At 63.5% G+C, this 22,275-nt stretch overlaps 10 protein-coding genes across 10 annotated transcripts; 6 read left to right on the top strand and 4 right to left on the bottom strand.

The window, feature by feature from the left end:
* Nucleotides 1-182: 182 nt before the first annotated feature.
* On the top strand, nt 183-4,239 carry MTR4 (ATP-dependent RNA helicase MTR4; the record flags this gene model as incomplete). Its single annotated transcript, XM_076646046.1, has 12 exons — nt 183-578; nt 705-959; nt 1,058-1,171; nt 1,242-1,332; nt 1,387-1,740; nt 1,805-3,135; nt 3,195-3,560; nt 3,621-3,735; nt 3,794-3,879; nt 3,940-4,015; nt 4,077-4,174; nt 4,231-4,239. 12 exons carry the CDS (start codon nt 183-185, stop codon nt 4,237-4,239), a joined length of 3,291 nt encoding a protein of 1,096 aa, XP_076508325.1.
* A 406-nt stretch (nt 4,240-4,645) lies between these two features.
* JCM10292_005146 (uncharacterized protein) lies at nt 4,646-5,641 on the top strand (the record flags this gene model as incomplete). The annotated part of the gene is made up of 4 exons (XM_076646045.1): nt 4,646-4,933; nt 4,992-5,216; nt 5,277-5,344; nt 5,410-5,641. The coding sequence occupies 4 exons, from the start codon at nt 4,646-4,648 to the stop codon at nt 5,639-5,641; spliced, it is 813 nt and encodes a 270-aa protein (XP_076508324.1).
* A 163-nt stretch (nt 5,642-5,804) lies between these two features.
* On the bottom strand, nt 5,805-7,663 carry TFG2 (transcription factor IIF subunit TFG2; the record flags this gene model as incomplete). Its single annotated transcript, XM_076646044.1, has 5 exons — nt 5,805-6,284; nt 6,362-6,588; nt 6,659-6,891; nt 7,002-7,081; nt 7,490-7,663. 5 exons carry the CDS (start codon nt 7,661-7,663, stop codon nt 5,805-5,807), a joined length of 1,194 nt encoding a protein of 397 aa, XP_076508323.1.
* Nucleotides 7,664-8,071: 408 nt separating this feature from the next.
* Nucleotides 8,072-12,409, top strand: JCM10292_005144 (uncharacterized protein; the record flags this gene model as incomplete). The annotated part of the gene is made up of 12 exons (XM_076646043.1): nt 8,072-9,354; nt 9,414-9,506; nt 9,565-9,956; nt 10,014-10,370; nt 10,453-10,592; nt 10,657-10,897; nt 10,958-11,186; nt 11,245-11,407; nt 11,472-11,590; nt 11,650-11,756; nt 11,818-12,075; nt 12,132-12,409. The coding sequence occupies 12 exons, from the start codon at nt 8,072-8,074 to the stop codon at nt 12,407-12,409; spliced, it is 3,660 nt and encodes a 1,219-aa protein (XP_076508322.1).
* A 180-nt stretch (nt 12,410-12,589) lies between these two features.
* Nucleotides 12,590-14,329, bottom strand: JCM10292_005143 (NUDIX hydrolase; the record flags this gene model as incomplete). Its single annotated transcript, XM_076646042.1, has 6 exons — nt 12,590-12,687; nt 12,746-13,299; nt 13,355-13,715; nt 13,776-13,891; nt 14,117-14,188; nt 14,292-14,329. The coding sequence occupies 6 exons, from the start codon at nt 14,327-14,329 to the stop codon at nt 12,590-12,592; spliced, it is 1,239 nt and encodes a 412-aa protein (XP_076508321.1).
* A 105-nt stretch (nt 14,330-14,434) lies between these two features.
* Nucleotides 14,435-15,709, bottom strand: PAA1 (polyamine acetyltransferase; the record flags this gene model as incomplete). Its single annotated transcript, XM_076646041.1, has 3 exons — nt 14,435-14,818; nt 14,903-15,548; nt 15,603-15,709. The coding sequence occupies 3 exons, from the start codon at nt 15,707-15,709 to the stop codon at nt 14,435-14,437; spliced, it is 1,137 nt and encodes a 378-aa protein (XP_076508320.1).
* Nucleotides 15,710-16,206: 497 nt separating this feature from the next.
* TEM1 (Ras family GTPase TEM1) lies at nt 16,207-17,406 on the top strand (the record flags this gene model as incomplete). The annotated part of the gene is made up of 9 exons (XM_076646040.1): nt 16,207-16,274; nt 16,338-16,394; nt 16,450-16,499; nt 16,563-16,585; nt 16,643-16,828; nt 16,938-17,021; nt 17,100-17,198; nt 17,276-17,344; nt 17,401-17,406. 9 exons carry the CDS (start codon nt 16,207-16,209, stop codon nt 17,404-17,406), a joined length of 642 nt encoding a protein of 213 aa, XP_076508319.1.
* Nucleotides 17,407-17,705: 299 nt separating this feature from the next.
* Nucleotides 17,706-19,123, bottom strand: JCM10292_005140 (uncharacterized protein; the record flags this gene model as incomplete). The annotated part of the gene is made up of 5 exons (XM_076646039.1): nt 17,706-17,904; nt 17,996-18,398; nt 18,461-18,605; nt 18,671-18,701; nt 18,762-19,123. The coding sequence occupies 5 exons, from the start codon at nt 19,121-19,123 to the stop codon at nt 17,706-17,708; spliced, it is 1,140 nt and encodes a 379-aa protein (XP_076508318.1).
* A 522-nt stretch (nt 19,124-19,645) lies between these two features.
* RPL38 (60S ribosomal protein eL38 RPL38) lies at nt 19,646-20,457 on the top strand (the record flags this gene model as incomplete). The annotated part of the gene is made up of 3 exons (XM_076646038.1): nt 19,646-19,648; nt 20,144-20,289; nt 20,349-20,457. The coding sequence occupies 3 exons, from the start codon at nt 19,646-19,648 to the stop codon at nt 20,455-20,457; spliced, it is 258 nt and encodes an 85-aa protein (XP_076508317.1).
* Nucleotides 20,458-20,725: 268 nt separating this feature from the next.
* On the top strand, nt 20,726-22,119 carry JCM10292_005138 (uncharacterized protein; the record flags this gene model as incomplete). The annotated part of the gene is made up of 5 exons (XM_076646037.1): nt 20,726-21,075; nt 21,135-21,165; nt 21,224-21,368; nt 21,425-21,827; nt 21,924-22,119. The coding sequence occupies 5 exons, from the start codon at nt 20,726-20,728 to the stop codon at nt 22,117-22,119; spliced, it is 1,125 nt and encodes a 374-aa protein (XP_076508316.1).
* Nucleotides 22,120-22,275: the final 156 nt, after the last annotated feature.

Genomic DNA, 22,275 nt, shown 5'->3' with positions numbered 1-22,275 from the left:
CGTGCGAGTGACTCTGGCACGCTGCCAGATCCTTCTCTCGCTCTCAGCGGCGGTGTGGGAAGGACGAGGGCCCGCTCCCTGTGCCGCTCCCTCTCCGTTCCGCTCGCCGACGATCGCTCTCGGCTGTTCCCCCCGCTGCAGCTCGAGGCACAAGAGAGAGCGCGACGCGATTGGCTGCGAGCATGGACGACCTCTTTGCCAGCTTCAACAAGCCCCCGCCGCCCTCGTCCGCCCACCCCGCCGCCTCGACTGAGCTCGACAAGACCAAGCCCCTCGCCAGCAGCACCGCGAGCACCGCCGCCAAGGGCAAGCGCCCACTCAGCCCCTCCTCCGCCGAGCCCCCCGTCGACGGCGACGCCCTCAAGAAGCTCAAGACGGCCGAGACCGGCCGCGAGGAGCACGGCACCGCCCTCGTCGCCGGCGCAGGGCCACACGGCTCCCAGCTCCGCGAGGAGGCCTTCACCGCCACCGACGAGCTCGAAATCACCGCAAAGACGACCGTAAAACCCTCGGCCGGCCTTGGAGGCGCAGACGCGCACAAGGACGGCGAGGAGGAGGGTCTTGTTCTCCAGCACCAGGTGCGTCTTGGCGCCCCTTTGCACGTCCAGACTGCAGTGCAATCGCAGCTGGACGCCTCGACAGAGCGGCGCATCCGTACGAGTTGTTGACGCTCACTCTCGCCTCGTTGCTTCCGCCTTGCCCAGGTCCGTCACCAGGTCGCGCTCCCGCCCAACTACCCCTACGTCCCCATCTCGTCGCACGTCCCGCCCGCCGAGCCCGCGCGCACCTACCCGTTCGAGCTCGACCCGTTCCAAAAGGTCTCGGTCGCGTCGATCCAGCGCAACGAGTCGGTCCTCGTCTCGGCCCACACCTCGGCCGGAAAGACGGTCGTCGCCGAGTATGCCATCGCGCAGTGCTTGAAAGAGGGCCAGAGGGTCGTCTACACGAGTCCGATCAAGGTGCGTCCCGCTTGCGCGGTCCCGCTTTTGCGGTCCCGCTTTCGCTTGCATTCTCCTAAACGTCGCTCAACCTGACGTTCTCGTGCTCGTTCTCGCAGGCGCTGTCGAACCAGAAGTACCGTGAGATGCTCGCCGAGTTCGGAGACGTTGGCCTCATGACCGGAGACGTGACGATCAACCCGACGGCGAGTTGTCTCGTCATGACAACCGAGGTGCGCTCTCATCCCCGCAGTCCCGCTCGAGTTCTCAGGTGCTTACGGGATATGGGACATGGACGGGCAGATTCTGCGTTCGATGCTGTACCGCGGTTCGGAGATCATGCGCGAGGTGGCGTGGGTCATCTTTGATGAAATCCACTACATGCGCGACAAGGGTGCGTGCCTCGCTCGCTTCTGCGGATCATGCACAAGCTGACTCATCAATGCAGAGCGCGGCGTCGTCTGGGAGGAGACGATCATCCTCCTGCCTCACAAGGTCCACTACGTCTTCCTTTCGGCCACCATCCCGAACGCGATGGAGTTTGCCGAGTGGATCTGCACGATCCACCAGCAGCCCTGCCACGTCGTCTACACCGACTACCGCCCGACGCCCCTCCAGCACTACCTGTTCCCGGCGGGCGCCGACGGGATCCACCTCGTCGTCGACGAGAAGGGCAACTTCCGCGAGGACAACTTTGCAAAGGCCATGGGCGCGCTCGGCGGCGACAGCAAGGGCGAGGACCCGGCGAGCGCGAGTGCAGGCAAGGGACGCAAGGGCAAGACGCGCAAGGGCGCGCCCAAGGGTGCGAGGTCCCTCCTCTGTCGCACGATGCACGCGGCACTCGCTGACTGCGCTTGTCGAAACAGGGCCATCCGACATCTACAAGATCGTCAAGATGATCATGATGAAGAATTACAACCCCTGCATCGTCTTTGCCTTCTCGAAGCGCGAGTGCGAGGGGTTGGCGCTGCAGATGTCGAAGCTCGAGTTCAACACGGACGAGGAGCGCGACATGGTCCAGACCGTCTTCAACAACGCCATCTCGGGCCTGTCGGAGGACGACCGCCAGCTGCCGCAGATCGAGCACATCCTCCCGCTCCTCAAGCGCGGCATCGGCATCCACCACGGCGGCCTCCTCCCGATCCTCAAGGAGGTCATCGAGATCCTCTTCCAGGAGGGCCTCCTCAAGGTCCTCTTTGCCACCGAGACGTTCTCGATCGGCCTCAACATGCCCGCCAAGACGGTCGTCTTCACGTCGGTGCGCAAGTTTGACGGGCGCGACTTCCGCAACCTCTCGGGCGGCGAGTACGTCCAGATGGCCGGTCGCGCCGGTCGTCGCGGGCTCGACGACCGTGGAATCGTCATCATGATGACGGACGAGAAGCTCGAGCCGGCGGCGGCCAAGGGCATGGTCAAGGGCCAGGCGGACCGGCTCGACTCGGCGTTCCACCTCGGGTACAACATGATCCTGAACCTGATGCGCGTCGAAGGGCTCACGCCCGAGTACATGCTCGAGCGCTCGTTCTACCAGTTCCAGAACACGGCGAGCGTGCCCAAGCTCGAGGACGAGCTGCGGCAGCTCGACGAGCAGCGCGCGAGCATCGTCATCCCCGACGAGGACAACATTGCCGACTACTACGACCTGCGGCAGCAGCTCGACCTCTTGAACCGCGACCTGCGCGACGTCCTCAACCACCCGACGTACGCGCTCCCGTTCCTCCAGCCCGGGCGCCTCGTCCGCGTCAAGCACGACGACCTCGACTTTGGCTGGGGCGTCGTCGTCAACTACCAGAAGCGGCTCGGCGCCAAGGGCAAGCCGCTCGCGGCCGACGAGCCGCCGCAGAACCAGTACATCGTCGACGTCCTCCTCCACCTCGCCAAGGGGACCGCGCCCGCGCCGGCGTCCGTCTCGGGCAAGAACAAGCATGCCTCGCCCGCGTCGTCGATCGCGACGATCCGCCCGTGCCCGTCCAACGACGAGGGCGAGTTTGCGGTCGTGCCCGTCCTCCTCTCGACGCTCGACGGCATCTCGCACATCCGCATCTTCCTCGCCAAGGACCTCAAGCCCCTCGAGGCGCGCCTCCAGGCACTCCGCAGCGTCAAGGAGGTCAAGCGCCGCTTCCCCGACGGCATCGCGCTCCTCGACCCGGTCGAGAACATGGGCATCGTCGACGAGGCGTTCAAGAAGCTCCTCCGGGTGCGTGCTCTCTGGTCGCCTAGTGGTGACTCCGCTGACGAGCCTTCGGTCCGCTGCAGAAAATCGAGATTCTCGAGTCGCGCCTTGTGTCGAACCCGCTGCACTCGGACGCCAACCTGCCCGCGCTGTACGACCAGTACGCGGCCAAGGAGGCGCTCAAGGCCAAGGTCCGCTCGACCAAGAAGCGCATCCAGCAGGCGCACTCGGTCATCCACCTCGACGAGCTGCGCAACCGCAAGCGCGCGCTGCGCCGCCTCGGGTTCGCGACCAACGAGGACGTCGTCGAGCAGAAGGGGCGCGTCGCGTGCGAGATCTCGAGCGGAGACGAGCTCCTCCTCACCGAGCTCGTGTTTGCCGGCGCGTTCAACACCCTCACGCCGCAACAATGCGCGGCGCTGCTTTCGTGCTTCGTCTTTGACGAGAAGGTGCGCTCATGCGGAATCGGCCGCGCGAGAACCGGAAGCTGACTCCCTCTCGTTCATCAGTCGGAGCAGACGTCCAAGCTGGGTCAGGAACTCGCGGCCCCGCTGCGCACGATGCAGGAGGCTGCGCGTCGGATCGCCAAGATCGCCATCGAGAGCAAGCTGCCGCTCGTCGAAGGTAGGCGCATGACTTGTCGTCCTCTCTCTTCGCATGTTGTTGACGCGCGCCTCTACAGACGAATACGTTGCATCGTTCAAGCCGGAACTCATGGACGCCGTCTTTGCCTGGTGCAACGGCGCCAGTTTCTCGGACATCACGAAGGCTCGTCCTCTCCCCTCGTCTTCTCCTCAACTCGCGTGACTGACGAGAACTCTCATACAGATGACGGACGTCTTCGAGGGCTCCCTCATCCGCGTCTTCAGGAGGTTGCAAGAGCTCATCAGGCAGATGGCGCAAGGTGCGAACAAAGTTTCCCTCTGACCGCCTTTGGCTCCGCTGATTCGCCGCCGGAATTGCAGCGGGCAAGGCGATCGGCTCGGAAGAACTCGAGAAGAAGTTTACGGACTCGTTGGCATGCCTGGAACGGCCGAGCTCTGTCGCCTTCGCGGCCTCTCTGGTGCGTACAGGCTTTCTTCCCTCCCGGCTTGTGCTGACCCAGTCTCGCTCTTGCAGTACCTGTGATCCTGCTGTTCGCCTGTATACCGAGTACTTCCTTGTTGCATGCAATCCTCCCTCCTTCTCACTCTTGTCGTGCGAATAATGGGGAGGTCTCGGAAGACACGTCGAGAGATGCCGCCAAACATACTTGCTCTCTATTCACTGTATAGTCTCATGAGCAGCCAGATGGGCCAGTGACCGAAAAGGACGCAAGCGAGGATGGCTTGCGCGGAGGATGAGGCGACGAAGTTCCGCCCTCGGCTCGCTTCCCATCCACCAGCTCGTCTCGCAGAGCCGCCGCTTCCTAGTAGCGCAGAGAACACCAGCCGACCGCGCAGACACTGCCGTTTGTCCTGCCCATCTCTCGCTCAATCCGTGCACCTCCCCTCGGCCTCGACGTCGCTTGCACGTGCGCATCATCGAATTCAGCATGCACGGCTTCGCGTCGCCCGGCGCCCTCCTCGTCTGGGCGAGCCTGGCAGCAAGCACCCTTGCAGCTCCCGCCGAGCTCGGCAGCGCCAGCACAGCGGCAGCCGTCGGCTCGACCTCTCACTCCCTTTCAGTCAACCACTCCGGCGACAACGCTCTCGACGGGCCTGACGGCGACTTGCGAAAGTACGACAACAAAGTCGTGCTGCTTCGCCATGGCGAGAAGGGCCGCGACGGCAGCATCGGCTTGAACTTGCGCGGACAGAAGCGGGCAAAGTGCTTGCGCAAGGTCCGTTTCCTCGCACCCTTTGCGCGCAAGTTTCGAGCTGACGCCACCTGACGAGCAGATGCTCGGTCCGAAGAGCAAGCACAAGGTCGGTCTCGTCATCGCACAAAACTACAACCGCGAAACGCAGCGCCGTCGCCGTCCGTACGACACGGTCAAGCCGCTCGCGAAGGCCTGGGACCTCGAGGTCAACCTCGACTGCGAGGTCGACGAGCCCAAGTGCGTGCGCAAGGTAATCGAGGAGTATGCGCGCAAGGGCGGGAAGGGCGAGATCGTCGTGTGCTGGGTACGCACTCTCGTTTCGCTGCGACTGCGTCTCCCGAGGCTGACCCTCTGCGCTCGACAGAAACACTCGATCTTGCACAAGATTGCGCGCGAGCTCGGCGCCCGCACTGATGCGTACCCCGATGAGCGGTGCGTTCTCTTCCAATCCGAGACGGCAGACGAATCAAACTCAACCTGATCACGTTGAAATTCAGCTACGACATCATGTGGACGATCCACCACAACCGCATGGTGACCAAGGAGAGCGAGAAGTGCCCCGGTCTCGACCCGCAGCACACCGACAAGCACGACCCGGACCTCGAGGTCGACTTTGGCTCCGAGTTCGATGGCGCCGACGAGGACGACTTGTACGAGCTCATCGAGCAGTACGTCGGCGGAGCCATCGAGGGCGAGCAGGTCCGCCTGGCCCTGGACGAGCTTGATTGATGCGCCTAGATTCGCCTTTCCCCTTACAATCGTTCTCAGCTTTCATAGACCTACCCGTTTCCCGTGTTGTGTAGCATTATACCGTAACTAGCAGACGATACCTTACTTCCGAGACCAAGTCCCGGTGAAAGCAACGTTGCCTGGGGAAGGGAAGGCGCATGCGCTACGACACCATCTCGAGGTCGTCATCATCATCCAGGTCTAGCGCGCCTGCATCCTCCGCATCTTCCTGCTTAACGCCCCCGCCACGCCCTCCGCTGCTGCCGGCCACCGCCGCGCCGAGGATCGCCTCGGTCTCCTGCTTGACCCCAGCCTGCGCCTCTCTCCTCGCCGAGCTCGTGCTCGGCGCGCCGCCCTCTCCCGCGCCCTGCGCCGCCGTCCCGCGCACGCCCTGCGTCCCCTTGAACTCGGGCTTGAGCGCCCACATGTTGGCGTACGGGCCCTTGGGGACGAGCGTTGCGATCTCGCTCAGGCACTCGCGCAGGTACACCTGCGGCTGCTGCACGTGGTCGTTGAGCGCGCGGAGGGACCAGTATGGCGCGGTGCCGAAATGCGTGAAGAGCGCATCGAGGAGCTCGTTCTTCGGGATGCGCGTGTACCGCGGGCCGGCTGCACCCGAGGCTTTCGCCTTGTTGGTCGTGTTCTGCGAGGCGCACACACGCGGCAGTCAGCGCCACTGAGAAAGCGTAGCCGAGAAGCGAGGCAGCGAAAGAAGCATACGGCGAAAGTCGCGACCCTCCCCTTGATACCCGCCATGCCCATCCCACTCGCCATGCGATTCGCCGTAGCCGCATCAACGTCGAGCATTTTGAGCGTGCGCCGCGGTTCGGACGCTTTGCGCTGCCGCTCGCGCAGGATGCGGGCGTAGGCGGCAGAAGCGTCGGCAGACTGGATCGAGGGGGTGAGGGAACATTCGTGTGCTACGGTGCCGAGGAGAGACGTGACGCCTGTGAGATCGCGTGCGAACATCGATGGTGAGCACTACGCTGGAAGGATCGGAGGGGCTGCGGAACTCACGGCGTTTCTTGCGCGCGCCCTCCTCGCCGCTCTCCAGGTCGTCCTCGATCTTTTCGCCAAAGACAAACAGGTTCTTGCTGTTTGTGTTCTGCATCGTCAACTTGTACTCGGTCGGGACGCCGTCGGTCGCGCTTGCGGGCCGCTTGCCCTTGACGTCTGGTTTCGACGGCGAGGCGGATTGCGCGGGCTCATTGAGGATGACGGAGATCTTGGGCTGGCCGGCCGAGTCTTTCCTGCGAAATCGTCATAGGCGCGTCAGTGTGCGCACAGGCAAACGCCGGCGATTGCCGCGTGGTTGCAAGGGCGGACTGGGCGGAAAGAGACTTGAAACAACGGAACGCACTCGTCGAAGACTCGTACGCGCCCGAGAATTTGCCCCTCTTGCTGTTGCTGCATCCACTTGTCGAGCAAGAACCGCGGAACCTGCGTACACGGCGACCGAGACCAGGGTTAGCCCGACTTGACAGCATGGAGGAAGTGCCAGATGACGGTGTGCTAAGATCCAGGCAGCAGCGCTTGCCGCGTCAGATCTGTAAGGCGCTTCTACGAGTCGTAGAATGACCCAGCCTTCCAAGCTGCCAACCGCGCTGCGTCGACTTCACCGCCTCCTCCATGAAGAGTAAGCTGAGCCTTCCCCCGGAGCAGGCCGTGACGCCTATTCGCGTCCCGCAGATGCAGCACCTCAGTCATACTCCGCCATTGCCCCGAACAGCATTGCTCGAGCGAGTCCAGAAGAGGTGACTGCGCCGACTTCGCGAACGCAAACCAGCTCCTTCACAGCGGGCAGCAGTGAAGGGCACGAGAGAGGCAGCGCAGGCTCGACAGACGCACCTTGCAGAGCCACACGCGCTGCTTGGCCCTCGCCAGATTGAGGTCCTCGTCCTCGCCGTCCTGGTCGCCTGCCCCACTGCCCGACGACCCGACGCCGGGCTTGTCGTCCTCCAGGTCGATCGTGCCGTGCTCCTCCTCGAAAGCCTCGGGCAGCTTGTTGGTTGCGAACGACATCGCGCGCGAGCAGTGAGAGCAAGTGTCGAAACGAAATGATGAGCGCGGTGAGGAGGAGATGTCACACGGCACGAGTATTTCTGCCTTCCAAGCAGCGGTTGATAGGCTCGGGTGTGGCTGCAGCAGGGCTACGTACGAGCTGCAGAGTTCGGGTGTCGTGTACCGGATATCGGCGGGTCCGCGGAGTTTGCTCTCCTCGCACGCTGCTATCGAGGGCGAGATCGGGGCTGCAGAAGGCTCGACCAAACGAGCGAACTCGGCTGCAAGTCCATGCTGGGCCTGCACGCGGCGTGCATCTCGGAATGCGAGACAGGCGGGCGCCCGCGATCTTTCCCTGACGTCGCAGAAGATCGCCCTCGCTCTTCTGCAGCACTCAGCCCGCGCTTGCGACAGCTGCACACCGCTACGATGGCACGACGGGGACCTGGCAACCTGCCCAGTTGGCCCCCGGACGAGCGGGACGGCGCGCAGCCTCCCCTCGCGACCACTAGTTCGAGCGGGTCCGACGACACCGCCAGGGGTGTGGGCAACGGTGGACAGCTTGCGCAGGGGGCAGCACGGTCTGCACAAGGTTTGCCGAGTGTCCCGCAGCCCGGCGAGCTCGACGCGCTCGACTTCGGCGCGTGGCCCTTCGCACACCAGCCCCACTCGAATTCGACCGCGGCGTCCAGCCCGTACCCGCCCGCGCAAGGACCTGCGAGCCCCTTTTCTCAGCATACAGGCCAAGGCTCGCACCAGCCCGACTACCAGCACTATGTCTTTCCCCGCGACCCGCCGTCCCAGCCCTTCCCGCCGACCGACTTCATCCACCCCTCGTTCTGGAACTCTGCGGGAGCCTCCCCCGGATTCTCTCAGCAGCAGCCGTACGGTGGACAGAATCAGCCGGGCAATGGTGTTTCGCTCTCCATGCTCGAAATGGCCACCTCGGACCCTTCCCGCTTTCCTCCCTCTCATCCGCACTCGACTCTTCCTCCCGCCTCAACTTCCGCTCCGTCTGCCCTGATGGCGCTCGACGAACCCGCTTGGCGCCCGGCCACCGACGCGTCACCGCCCTTGAGCGCCGATTCGACTCGCGCCTCGAAGCGGTCGCGACCCGACTCGTCGCACTCGAGCACGTCGTGGCCCGGCCTGGATCAATCTTTCCCTTCCGACCAGCCGCGCTATCACGCCGCAGCTGGCGTCGCGAGTGGCGGCGGGACGACGTTCTCGACGCATCCGGCGTTGCAGCAGCTTTCGCAGCCGCCGCTCGAAGTGCGCCAGGGCGGCGCGCAGGGCGCCTACGCCGCCGCCGGCGCAGGACTCGGCGTGGGTGGGTCATCGGGGACGGTGCAGAACCCGATGTGGGGAAACGCGCCCGCCGGCGCCGTGCCGCCTTCAAGCGGCAGCGGCGGGCCGGGCAGCGGGAGTGGGAGCGGGAGCGGGAGCAACGGCAGTCAGCGCGGCAGCACGAGTACTACCGCTGGCGGGACGGGTACGGGCGGATCGCGCAAGGATAGCGGGTTCAGCCCCGGCATGTCGATCGACCAGGCCATCGGCGCCGCTAGCAGCGCGCTCGGCGAATCGTGGCGCAAGGCAGCCGCCGACGAGATCGACGAGGAGGCATTGCCGGCCGACTCGAGCGTGACGTCTGCGAATGTGGGCCCGAACACCAAGCTTGTCCAGCGAGCGGACAAGAGCTGCAAGAAGTGCCGGTGCGTCAACGCCTTCGACTCGTGTCACGTATGCGAAACTGACGCGATGACCTACCCAGCGAACGACGAGTGCGCTGCGATCGCGCATGGCCGACATGTGCGAGGTGTAAGAAGCGGCGCGAAGCGTGCGAATGGACGGACGTGACCAACGTGTGCGTCGACCTCCCCTCTGTACGATTGATGGGACGCGTTTTGACACCGTGGCCACAGCGACGAAGTCGAGGAGGGTGGCGATGCCGAGCGTATCGCGCGTCTTCAGGCCAAGGTCGCCCAGCTCGAGCGCCAGCTCAAGTCGGCCTCGCTCACGGGCAAGCCAGCGTCCCATTCGCCAGCCGAGTCGCAACGCTCAGGCGAGGGCGCCATGCCGAACAACGTCTTCTCCGTCAACTCGTACCCGATGGACAATGCCGCCGCGTCTGTTTCTGCGGCGGTCCAGGACATCTGGGCGCACAAATTGCGTCTCGGGTCGGAGGAAGCCGACATCCTCGCTGCATTCCTGCAGCAGCGCTCCGTGTCTCACATGGACGTTGGGCGGGGCAGCCTCACTTGGCGACTTGGCGAGCCCAACATGGCGAAGTTCCTCACGTTCCACCTCCTCGACGGTGCATTCGGTCTTCTGCCTCTTCAGGTGCACGAGGCTGACACTCTGGTCTGTGCAGCTGCTCTCTATGCCTGCTGCTCGAAACTGCCGGGAGTCAAGCCGCTCGCCGACTGTATCGACGAGTACAAGACCAACATCGACATTCTCAACCCGCAACAGCAGTGCGCGGTCGCCGTGCTCTGCGCACTCGGCGCCCGCGCCAGTCCGCACTCGCAGCTCCTCGGCATCTCGTCCATTCACCTGCGCGATGGCTCGCCCTCACCCCCTGCCTACCTCCACGCCGGCGAGCGCCGCGAGCTCGCGTGTCGCCAGCTTGAGGCACGCGCGCGCGAGCTGTGCTGGTCGCACGGATTCTTCGACCGCACCGATCTCTCCGTTCTCCACAGCATGGTCGGCCTCGTGCAAGTCCTGATCTGTGAGCTTCCGTTCTCACCTCTGCGTCCACTCGAATCGCTCACCCGTCTCAACTCTAGTCGAACTGCCTTCGCTTCTCACAGACGAGGAGGTGCTTCCTAAGCAGAGCCGCTTCTTCTGCCGTTCCGCAATCGGAATGTACCTGGACTTGCGCCACGAGGCCCTCGAGCGCAACGAGCGCACAAGCCTTGACCCGCGCAGCGGTCCCGGCACCGCGCTCTTCGTATGTTTGCCTGCCCTCGCTTGCGAGTCCTGCAATGGCCCGACTGACTTGTGTACTTGCTCAGCTCGCCGACGCCGTCATCTCGTCGTCGTGCTCACGCCCGTCGTTCATCACGACCGGCGAGCTCGACCAGTACATTGTCACCGACGGCGTCAACATTCCCGACTTCCCTGGCTCGGATCTTGGCGATGAATTGAAGGAGATCACGCAGCGCCCGCTCACGCGCGAGAAGCTTGCGAGCGCACTCACGACCGCCTGCCTCTGGGTGTGCGGCTGCGCGCGACTCTTCGCTCAGCTCTCAACCGGTCCGTGTCGTCTTTCCCTCTACCTTTTGATCGATCTCTTTAACGCTTTGGGTCCCGCAGGTCGCCGCCCCGGCGCACCCTCGACGCTCCCGCTGCTCAAGAGCCTGTGGAAGCTCATCGACAAGGTGCACAACGCCATTCAGCAGCTGCAGCAGCTGCTCGTCAGCCTTTCGGTCAATCAGGTCGCCGGCTGTGAGGACGAGCCGTACGGCCTCGAGCACTTTGTCCTCCTCGGTGTGCGGTACGACGCGATCCTAGTCGACCTGATCAACCTCCAGCACGTGTACCTGTAAGCACTGTCCGGGTCATCCGCTCCGCCACCTGTCTGACGTTTCCGCGCATCGCAGCATTCGCAACCGTAATGGTCCTGGCGTCTGGGCCGAATCTGAGGACGACGAGCTTCTCGCGGCGATGCGGCAGGAGAGCGAGCTGCGCGTGCGCAAGTGCCTCAAGCTTTCGTCCTTCTATGCTCAGCTGTACCTCCAGAGCCAAGACAAGCACCTAGTCCACGTGCGTACACGCGCCTGCTCTACGGAACGCAAGCAAAACTGACGACGCTACGCCTGACTCGCAGCACATGCTTATGGAACTCGAGATGCTTCCCGATTGGACGGTGTGGGCCGCTCAGCGCATCGGCACGCCTGGCGGTCCGCTATCGGAGGAGTACGAGCTGACGGAGAATGAGCTCGATTGGTACGATTGTCCGTCTGCCTCTACCAGTGATGCCGCTCACCCACAGGCCGCTCTCGCAGGTTCCAGCAAGCGCTTGAGCTGAGCTCTTACTACACGCCCAAGGCTACGCACCGCTTGCAGGCGCTCGCTCAAGCTCGCAAGCGCTTCCAGGGGCGCGAGGTCAAGTGTGAGTTAAGCTAAGTCACCTCGCGCGCTTCCGCACTGCTCACCCGAGCTCCGCTCCGCAGCTGTCGACGAGCAGCTTAAGACGGCGCCCAATCCGCTCCCGCACAGCGCGCTTCCCGCGGTCGACAGCTTGAACGCCCAGCAGGCGGCCATCTCGTCGCACAAGCCCTCGAACCCGCGCTATCACTACGACTTCCCGCCGCACAACAAGGCTTCAATCTCGCCCTTGGCGCCCCGCGAAGACCCAGAGTCGCTTTTCGATGTCACTTCGGTGATGGACGACGACGCCATGCCGCTCCCAAGACAGCTTTACGTCTTTGGTGGGTCACAGCAGTTCGAAGCGTCTAGCCCCCCCTTCTGACATTATCCGCTACAGATTCGTACGGCATCGCAGCCGCGCACGGCTTCCCGCTCTCGAGCCAGCCGCCGGTACCCTCGGCCGATTTCGTCCAGGCCAACTTCCGCGGCCAGAACTGGATGGAGCAGCAGGTGCCCATGCCGCAGCACAACGAGACGCAGGCGCACTTCGCGCACGCCGGCGATGCGCTCGGCGGCGACACGCCCGAGTGGATGCGGTCCGCCGGGAGGGGGCAGGACGCGCCGGAACCGGCACCGGCACGGAGCAGCCAATCTGGAGGAGGTAGCGCGAGGTGACGGTCAAGGTTGGGAGAGCTTGAGCATATGAGCATTGTTCCCCCCTAGCATAGTGTGCCCGTCTGCATCTTGTCCGCGCTTGTAACCTTCAGGGTCTCTACCGGTGTACCAGGGATGTTGTGGCAATCAGAAGTGTGCCAATAACGCATGCGCTGTCTACCTAAGGGCTTGAACCATGGGTTACAACTTCTCGAGGCGGCTCGGTTGGCCCGCATCGCCCGCCGACATGTCCTCCCAACCCGCGCCAAGCGTCGTTTTCACGCCTCTCCGTACGCATCCTGTGCCGGTTCCCATCAGTGACCACGTATATGCGAGAGGGATGAGCACAAGACGCACCTTCGGGTGTCAAGCCCAGCTGCCCCTTCTTCGGCTGCAAGACATACGTCCTGTTCTTCGCCCCCTTTGCGCCCACAACGCCCAGCTCGGCCGGCGGCTTGTACTTCTCGTCTCCTGGCAGGAGCGTCGCGCGCCTCTCGCGCCCGGCATCATCTCGCACAGTCGCGATCTGCGGCGTGAACGGAAGGACTTTGCGCGTCCGGACGGCGAGCGGCTGGTCCTGCGAGGGCGAGAGTAGAGATCGGAAGGAGCGGTGGTTGTGCGCGAGTTCAGCGAGGAGGTTGAATTGCGGCGGGTGGAGGATGATAGGCTCAGCGCTCAGCGCGGAAGTCGGACTCGGCGATGCAGGCGGGTCCAATTGCGAGCGCGTATAGACGAGTGCGCGCGTGATGGCTTCGGACGGGGTGAGCCAGTCGGTCGAAGTGATTTCGACGCCGTCGCTCGATGTGAGCGACTCGTGCGTGAGCTCGAGGCCGGTCGAGGCGGAATAGGCGGGCGGGAGGATCGAGATGAAGAAGTGGGTGTCGAAGCGGCGGGCAAGAGGAATTGGAGTGCTGGCAAGGTGACGGCGTCAGTATCCAGGAGCTCTTACACGCTGAATGAACGTACACCCAGTTCGACCAGTGCGTCAAGCTGCTGAGTGCCGGCCTGATCCCCTCTCCCAGCTCGCGCAGCAGGTCCAGGAACCTCCGCCCGTCGTTGTGCACCTCCTCCCTCCACCGCGTCTGCTCCGCCGCACCGAGCCTCTCCCATCGCTGCTGCGCCGACAGCGCCGCCTGATCGCCCTTGTGCGCCGACTCGACGAGCAGAAGACCCGTTTCTTCGAGGGTCTCGCGGATTGCGCACAGCTTCAACGCCTGCAGCGCTCCGGAGGACAAGCGGGAAGAGGCGGCTGGGCTGGAGGATGTGGTCGGAGGAAAGAGTGAGGTCCAGGCGGACGAGTCGAGGTCGACCGGGTCGATGTTACCGCCTGCCGAATCCCACACGTCAGAAATCTGCGCTTCACAATGTTGTGGAGGGAAATGCGCACCTGGCATGACGTGCGCACTATCGTAAGTCCGGCTCTTCGAGTGCCGCTTGACCAAGAGGCAGCGATAGTCGTAGCCATCTGCAGTCTTTTGCGACAGCGGAGCCAGAAGTAACAAGCTGCACGAATGAGATCGTCAGCTTTAATGTCCGGAAAAAGACGGGCGCAAGTATGGAAGGTCGAGGCAAGGCGGCGAGGAGAAGCCCTCCGTCTTCGAGGATCCGGCCGCAAGATACAGCCGAGACTGGCCAAGCAGACTCACCTGGCGCTCAGTGCAGGTCTGACGGGCTCTTTGGACCCTCGAGGGGTGTGTTCGCTGTTCGCCTTCATCGCTCGTTCCCCACCTGCAGCCGTGGTGCCAGCCGAAGAAGCCATAGTGCGCAGCCGGGTCGGCAAGAGGTGCAGGGTTGGAGTTGCTGTACGACAACAGCAGACCGACAGGCGCGGTCGGGAGAGGGAGAGCATCGAGCGGAGCGAGAGGTGGGGAAGTTGAGCGGATCCGGCTCGCGAGGACATGACTTGCCGGCACCTCGTGCAAATCCTGAGTGGTGTCTCATGGCACTACGGAGTCAGGTAGGGTCCAGTGTAAGCAAGGGAGGCGACCGCTGCAGCCAAAGCAGGACCTCGGTGACAACGAATGCATCCTTTTCAACGACACCTTTCTACACCTTGTACCTCACCCTCTCGACCGCAAGCAAAAACTCCCTGCCCCTCCTGACTTCTGCACCTTTCTCGCCCTGCTTTCCCGCGCCGCCGCCGGTGCGCGCCTCGTTCTCCGCCTGCACCTCCATGCCCAGGTCGCGGCCCTCGGTGTCGTGCCACCCGAGCGGGCCGTGGTCACAATCCGCGCACGTGAGGTACTTGATCGTCGCTGATGGCGCGGCGGCGGGCGAGGCGACGGAGGACAAGGACGAGGAGGGAGGGGCGGCGTTGCGCGAGAAGCCGATGTTTTCGAATGCGAGCGGGGACGAGACGGACCAGTAGCCCTTGGAGGCGGCGGGCGTCGAGGATTCGGGCTGGGAGACAGGTCGAGGCAAGGCAGGGAGCTGCAAAGTCATGCCAGACGAAGAAAGTGTCAGTGCCGCCTGCGCAACCGCAGATGCAGGGCGACGAAGAGGAGAATGGCGCACCTCGAAATCACTCGCGTGCCCTCGCACCCACTTGCCCGTACCGCGACGGAGCAGCAAGCAGCGGCACTCTGCCCTCGGGCAATACAGGTCGGCGCTGTTCGTGCCCGACTCCTTGTCGACGACGGCCTCCATGTTCCCGTCGAACCAACTCAGCAGCCGCCCCGGCGATCGCACGTCGCCCTCCTTTTCCTGCACCGCTGATGGCGCGCTCGCCGCAGAGGACGACGCAGCGACGTCCTCGTCGGCAGCTGTTGCAGCCTGGCGCGGGAAGTCGACCTTCATCTCGAGCCAGGGCCGCGGGCCGTGCTGCACCTCGCTCGGACCGACGAGCGCAAACCCTGCGCGCTGATAGAGCGGGACGAGCTCCTCGTGCGTAATGAGGCGCGCGCCCTGCACTGCGGGCTGGGAGTCGAGCCGCGCGAGGTACTCTTTCAGGAGAGACGATGCAACGCCCTTGCCGCGCTGGGCCGAGTCGACGCAGACCGAGTGGATGGCGACGTAGGCTCCGTGCGGGTCGTGCGTGGACATGGAGTCGTGCGTGAGCGTGGGAGAGGCGGTCAGGGTCGAGCAGACGTAGCCGACGAGCTGGCGCGGCGACGAGGTGTAGGCGCCGAGGAAGAGATTGCCTGCATTGTGCTGGCGGTTCCTAAGGATCTCATTGTCAGCTTCGTAGGCTTGGGGTGGTTGCGGGAGGGCCTACTCGAGCGACTCGAGGGAAGCGGCCTCGTCCTCCGGGAAGCCAGCAGTCTCGAGCTCAAAGGCGCTAGGGATGTCGTCCGCGTGCACAAGCGAGTACTCGAGTGCCATGCTTGCCCTGCACTGCACGGAGGGAGCGTGAAGAAGCGGAAGCGAACCCTGCGGGGGACGAACGAGCGATGGAATTCATGGAAGCAGGTCCGCCGCCGACGAGCACCTGCACCTGGCCCAGCGAGGGCCCAGCCAGCTCGAGCCTATTCTCAGTGCCCGGCTCTTGGCCTACCGCGGCTCTCCTACGACTTGCGCGGCGACGAGCGACGGCGTGCACCGCCTGCGTCGAGTGACTGTCCTCGCGCCTCTGTACTCGCCAGCACGAGCTCGGGCAGGCTAGAGCACCGGTGAGTGCAGTCAAGCAATCACACTGTACGATGCGATCCAACCGGCGAGCTTCCACGCTTAGTTTTCGACATTCGCATGGACCCCCACCTCGTCGCTTCCGCACGCAGTCACCCCCGATCCGCCCTCTCGTTCCGCCCGAACACCTTTGACGACAGACAAGACACTCTGTACCTACCGGCACATACCCCTCCCTGCCCGCCATGAGCTCGATGAGCGCACCCGAACGAACGACCGGCGCGGGTGTCGGAGCAAAGGCCGCAGCGGAAGACAAGAACAGGTGCGGCGTTCGGATCGACGAGGGCTAGAGCTATGCTGAGAGCTCACGAACGCGCCTTGGCAGTGTCGTCCTTAAGGTCGGCATGGTTGGCGACTCGCAAATTGGCAAGACCTCCCTCATGTCCGTCTCCCCGACTCCCACGCTTGGCTTCCGGCTGACCTGCTTGCTTTCGCAGGGTCAAGTACGTCGAGGGATCGTACGACGAAGATTACATCCAGACTCTCGGTCCGTCCCCTTGTCTGTCACCCTCACCTCATTCCGCGCGCCTGACCTGCTCGTCCCGCCCAGGCGTCAACTTCATGGAGAAGACGGTTCGCACTTCTCCCCGGACCGTACTCAACAGCTGTATTGAGCCCTTGCACCCGCAGATCTCGATCCGCAACACCGAAATCACCTTTTCGATCTGGGACCTGGGCGGGCAACGCGAGTTTGTCTCGATGCTCCCGCTCGTGTGCAACGACGCCGTCGCCATCCTCTTCATGTTTGACCTGTCGCGCAAAAGCACACTCAACTCGATCAAGGAGTGGTACCGCCAGGCGCGCGGGTTCAACAAGGTGCGCACGCACAGCTGGATCTTCCGACTGCGTCCCTCTATCCGTCAATTGAGGGATGCAGTCGTGTGAGGCCCCCTGTTGTGAGCGTGACTGACTTAATGCGCCACAGACCGCCATCCCGTTTCTCATCGGCACAAAGTACGACCACTTCAGCACCTTCTCGCAGGACGAGCAGGAGGAGATTACCCGACAGGTGCGCACTCACGACAACTCCTGGCTGATCTGCTGCTTGTGATGCGAGATCCTGATCGCGACCTTCGCGTCCGCACAGGCAAAGCGATTCAGCAAGGCGATGAAGGCGCCCTTGATCTTTTGCTCGACGAGCCACTCGATCAACGTGCAAAAGATCTTCAAGATCGTGTTGAGCAAGGTGCGTGGCTGCGTCGAGTCACTCGGCCGTTGCTGCCTCTTGTCACGACGCTGATGATCCTTGTGCACCGCACGCAGGCATTTGACCTCAAATGCACCATCCCCGAGATCGTCGACGTCGGCGAGCCATTACTGATCTACCTCGACGTGAGCTCGCCAACTCTGCTTTATGCGCATCGTACGCTGACGCCTTCTCTCCGCAGGTGTGAATCGGTCCGCGCAAACATACCCAGTCCAGTTCCCTTCTTCGCCGCATCATGTTTCAGCATACCCGTCCCTCCAAGTTCGCAGATCCAGTCCTCCTCGCTCGTTGTTCTTTTACCCGCCGGCTCCTCTCGCAGCAACCCACTTCGTCGTTTGCACTCGCAGCACCCCGTTGTCCTCGTTCTGACCCTCGCAATCTCACACATTCGCTCGCGTCTGGTCTGAGCCCCAGGTCCGTTCGAAAGATGCAAGATGCATAAATACAGTGCACGAAACGTACAGCAGCAGCCAGAAGCGAAAGGCTCTACTTGCCCTCCCTCCCCGGCCCGGCAAAGACGTTGACGCCCTCTTCGCCGCGCCCGAGGCGCTCGACGTTCGTGCGCAGGACGTCGATCGCGCGCGACCAATACTGCGCCGAGAGGGCCGACATGTGCGGCGTGAGGATGACGTTGGGGAGGGTGTAGAGCGGGGAGGACGAGGGGAGCGGTTCGGGGTTGACGACGCTGCGAGGAAGGAGTTCCAGAGTGAGTCACGTCGTCTGTGATGCAGTGAGCTAGGATCAGATGGATTGAGCGAGAGGGTATGCCGACGTACTCAAGACTCGCCGCGCCAATCCTCAGCGTCCCCGTCGCACTCCGCTCCTCCCCCTCCTGCGGCTGTGCAGTCAGCGCCCTCACGAGCGCCTCCTGGTCCGTCGTCGTCCCCCTCCCGACATTGACATAGATCGCGTCGCCCTTCATCGCCGTAAACTCGTCCGTCTCCATCGTCCCGATCGTGCGCTCGCTTTCCGGCAGCGTGTTGACGACGACGTCGCACGCGCCGAAAAAGGCGTGCCGCGACTCGCGCGAAGTCGAAGAGTAGTATGCGGTCGGGACGGAGCCGTCCGGGTCGCCGTTGGAGGGGAGAGAGTAGCCGGTTGCGGGCTGGGGGACGCCGTGGCGGGTGAGAGCGACGACGGTTGCGCCGCATCCGCGGAAAAGGCGGGCGGTCTCGCGGCCTGGAGAGAACTCGATCGAGTCAGGTCCGAGTTCTCTCTTTCGTTTCAAGTCGAGAGCGCACCAATGTTGCCGTAACCGATGACTCCGACGACGAGCGTGTTGAGCTCTCGAATGAAGTTTCCACCGAGCTCGGCGTGTGGGACCCAGCGCTGCTCGTTCTGCGCGGCGAGGTGCAGGAAGGCCAGCTTGTGAGTGAGCATCAGGACCTGTGAGACCCGCCGGGGTCAGTCAAGAAGGCCAGCACAGCAGGTTGATGTCAGAGGAGGCGTACGGTACCCAGAACATGCTCTGCGATGGTCGTGCTGCGGTGGAAACCGGTCAGCACGAGAGACGACAGATGCGCACGATAGGGTGATACGCACGTCTGGATGCCGCTCGCGTTCGCCCAGGCAATGTCCCTTCTTTCCGCCTGTGCCGCCTTGAAGAAGTCGGTCCCTTCTAGGTGCGACACGCCGCTTGAGCAGCACTGGAAGAGCTTGAGTCGCGGCGTCTGGTCCGGATACGTGAGGTCCGGCGGCATCGAGAAGGCAAAAATGGCGTCTGCTCGAGCGTAGTCGTCCATTGAGGGCTGGGTCGCATCCGGCGCGACGGCGGGCCCTTGGACGGGAAAGTACGACACGGTGCGGAAAACGTCGCGGAGCTTATCGAGGACCGAGATAGGCGTGACAGGCCACAGCACGAGGGCTGTGTCGAATGCGTTGTCCTGCAGCTTGAAGCCGGGCATCGTTTGGAGCAGGTAGGATTGATCGGCGAGCAGACAGTGCGTAGCAGAGCAGGTCAAGGAGGAGAAGCAGCAGCGAAGCAGGTGACCGGGGCGTTTCTTGACAAGACGACATGTCAACGGCAACCCGTCGAGGCTGGGGTCGAGGCCGGCCAGCGCCCGCCGGCGGTGTGGCGGACTTAGCAGACGGAAGTGCGTTGAGAGTGTCAGCATCTGCATGTGTGCAGCTCTGTAGAGCGGCACGGTAGTAAGGCTCGCAGCGGTGCGTTTGCTCACGAGCCAGAGGAAGAGGGCCCGAGAGGGGTGTTCGCTGCAATGGCGCTGCCCGAGCTTGCACGTCGTAGAATGACTGTGACAGGCAGTACTTGGGCAAGTCCAGCTCATCAGAGCCAAGAGTGAGGCGAAGAGAAGGTGAGCTTGGGTGGAGCAGGGGAGGCGCGAGCGCGCGAGGCGAGTCTGGCGCAGTCGCGGCTCGCGGCGAAGGTTTGTCCTCCGTGCACCTCACAGTCGCCAATCCCTGCCACCATGGTCAGTTGAACACTCGAGCCAGCCACTGCTTTTCACCACCACCACTAGCACCCATCCTGCGCGTGACTCTCGGCGCTGCTCCCACCCGCCGTCGACTTTTCCTCCTGCACCACCCCGCGCCCTCGTCGCGTCTCGCCTCGGCTGCATGGCTGTCATCTGGGCACAGTGAGGGAGCTGGACGGATCTGGGCGGATCAGGCGGGAGGACCGAGCCGCGTTGCGGTCGTTATCTCGACCCGCGCTCTTGCAGCACGAGTCGAGGTCGCCTCGTTCTATGGGTGCGCCCCGGTCTAGCGCTGCCGTATGGACGGCGGACGAGTCGGGCAGACGTTCATCGATGAAGGGCTCGCTACGGCGAGCCTGGAGAGGCGCTCATGCCCGCACGGCTTGCTCTCCAAAGAGGAATTAGCACCGCGCAGTCCATTGCCGTTCCTCCTTCTTCGGAAGGAGCTTGCAGGGGGGCGGAAAGTTCTGACCCGTCGCTTTCCGCCAACAGCCTGCCGAGGTCAAGGAGATCAAGACGTTCCTCGAGTACGCGCGCCGCAAGGACGCCCGCCAGATCACCATCAAGAAGACGGCGGTCCGCAACGGCAAGGTCGGCGCTTCGAAGACCAAGTTCAAGCTCCGCTGCTCGAAGTACCTGTGCGTCCTGTCGATTTGCGCTCTATGGGGGCCCGCGCTCACGCATTCCTCTCTTTCAGCTACACCTTCTGCCTCGCCGACTCGGACAAGGCCGAGAAGCTGCGCCAGTCGCTCCCCCCGACCCTCAAGGTCGTCGACGTTGACGCGTCGTCCAAGGCCAAGAAGTAAATCGCCTCGGCTCCTTTGACCGGCGCTCTGGCAGTGGGTGGAGGGGCAGTCGTGTAGGCCTCTGGCGTATTCGCACTGCACCTTTTCCGCGATGTTGTTGTACTCGTGCATTTTCCTGAAGAGTGACAGACCATCGCTGTGGCCGTCTTGGACTCGCGGAAGCCTTGTTCGCCTGCGGCCGATCACAACTTCCGAACCCCGACTTGCGCATCCTTCGGCTCTCTCCTTTCTCGCTCGTGTTGTCAGCTCGTGTACTTGCTCTGAGAAGATGACTGCCCACCGCGTCACGCTCGACACGCTGCTCGTGTACGGCCCGCTTGCCGACGACCTCCTCTCCACCCTCCGCACCATCTTCTCCGAGGTCATCTACCGCCCCGTGACGCCGTTCCAGCCGCGCATCGAGTCCGAGCCGCAGCCTACCGACGACGAGCTCGCCCGGGCAGACGCCATCTTCGGCTTCCAGATCCCGTTCAATCTCAAGAAGTGGGAGCAGACGCCCCGCCTCAAGCTGTTCCAGGGCCTGTCGGCGGGCTTTTCGCACATCACCGACACCGACTACTACAAGAGCATCCCCGACAGCGCCGACGTCATCTTCGCCAGCGCGTCGGGCATCCATGTGTGCGCCGTTCTCTTGCCGAGACGAGGTGGGGGAACGCTGCTGACTCTTTCTTCCGCAGGTCCACCATCGGCGAGCATGTCCTGGGCACTGTACGTGTTTGAGATAAGCCTGGCAAACCGCATGGACAGCTGACGGCACGCGAAACAGGTCCTCACGCTGACACACAAGCTGCACTTCCTGAATGTCACGCTCCGCAACGAGAAGCGCTGGGTCCCGCACGCCGAGCTTGGCGGCAACTTTATCCGCGAGCTCAACACCCTCAAGGTTGGCGTCATTGGCTACGGACACATCGGTGCGTCGCTCTGACGCGAAATGAGTGCACCGCGAGGCTGACTCTGGCGCACGCAGGCCGTGAAACCGCCCGTCTCTTCCACTCTTGCGGGTCCAAGATCCTCGCCCTGACGCGCAACGGCCTCCCGACCCCCGAGTCGGGCTTCATCATCCCGCACACGGGCGACCCGTCCGGCTCGCTCCCGGAGCAGTACTTCGCCACGTCTTCCCGCTCTTCAACGCTCGCCTTCTTCTCCGAGTGCGACGTCGTTGTCAACACGCTGCCGGACAGCGCGGCGACGCGCGGGTTCGTCGGCGTCGAGGAGCTCAAGGCGATGAAGGGCGACTCGATCTACGTCAACATCGGTCGCGGGACTACGACGGACCAGGACGCGCTCATCGAGGCGCTGCAGGCCAAGGCAGGGCAGGGCGAGGAGGAGAGTGCCACTGGGTCGCTCCGTATTGGCGCCGCGAGTCTTGAGTGCGTCGGCTCATCGCGCTGGCTTCTCGTTCGCACGGGGCTCAGCCTTCCTTGAGATTGCCGCAAGCTAACGCTCGTTATCCCGGTTTCACGCAGTGTCACCACGCCCGAGCCCCTTCCGTCCGACTCGCCGCTATACACACTTCCGAACGTCGTCCTCACGCCCCACATGTCGGGCCTCTCGCGCCTCTACTTCCACAGGGGCGTCGACGTCCTCAACGCTAATACGGAGCGTGTCCGCGCGGGCAAGGGCGCCCTCAACGCGTTCCGGGGACGTGGTGAGGACGAATGAGCGTGTTGCACTCACGCTAAAAAGGTCAGAAGCGGGTTCAAGACAGGGCCGTGCGCCGAGTAGAATATGCAGTTCAGCAGTTTTTCAATTCATTTTGCGACTGGGTCTGCCGCTCTTCAGCAGCATCGAAGCCTCCATGACATGCTTGCGAGCTGA

Source organism: Rhodotorula paludigena, assembly GCF_050403205.1.
Source record: "Rhodotorula paludigena JCM10292 DNA, Rt_paludigena_JCM10292v1_ctg3, whole genome shotgun sequence".
In the NCBI taxonomy this organism is placed as follows: Eukaryota; Fungi; Basidiomycota; class Microbotryomycetes; order Sporidiobolales; family Sporidiobolaceae; genus Rhodotorula; species Rhodotorula paludigena.
This window is presented reverse-complemented; position numbering and strand designations above follow the sequence as displayed.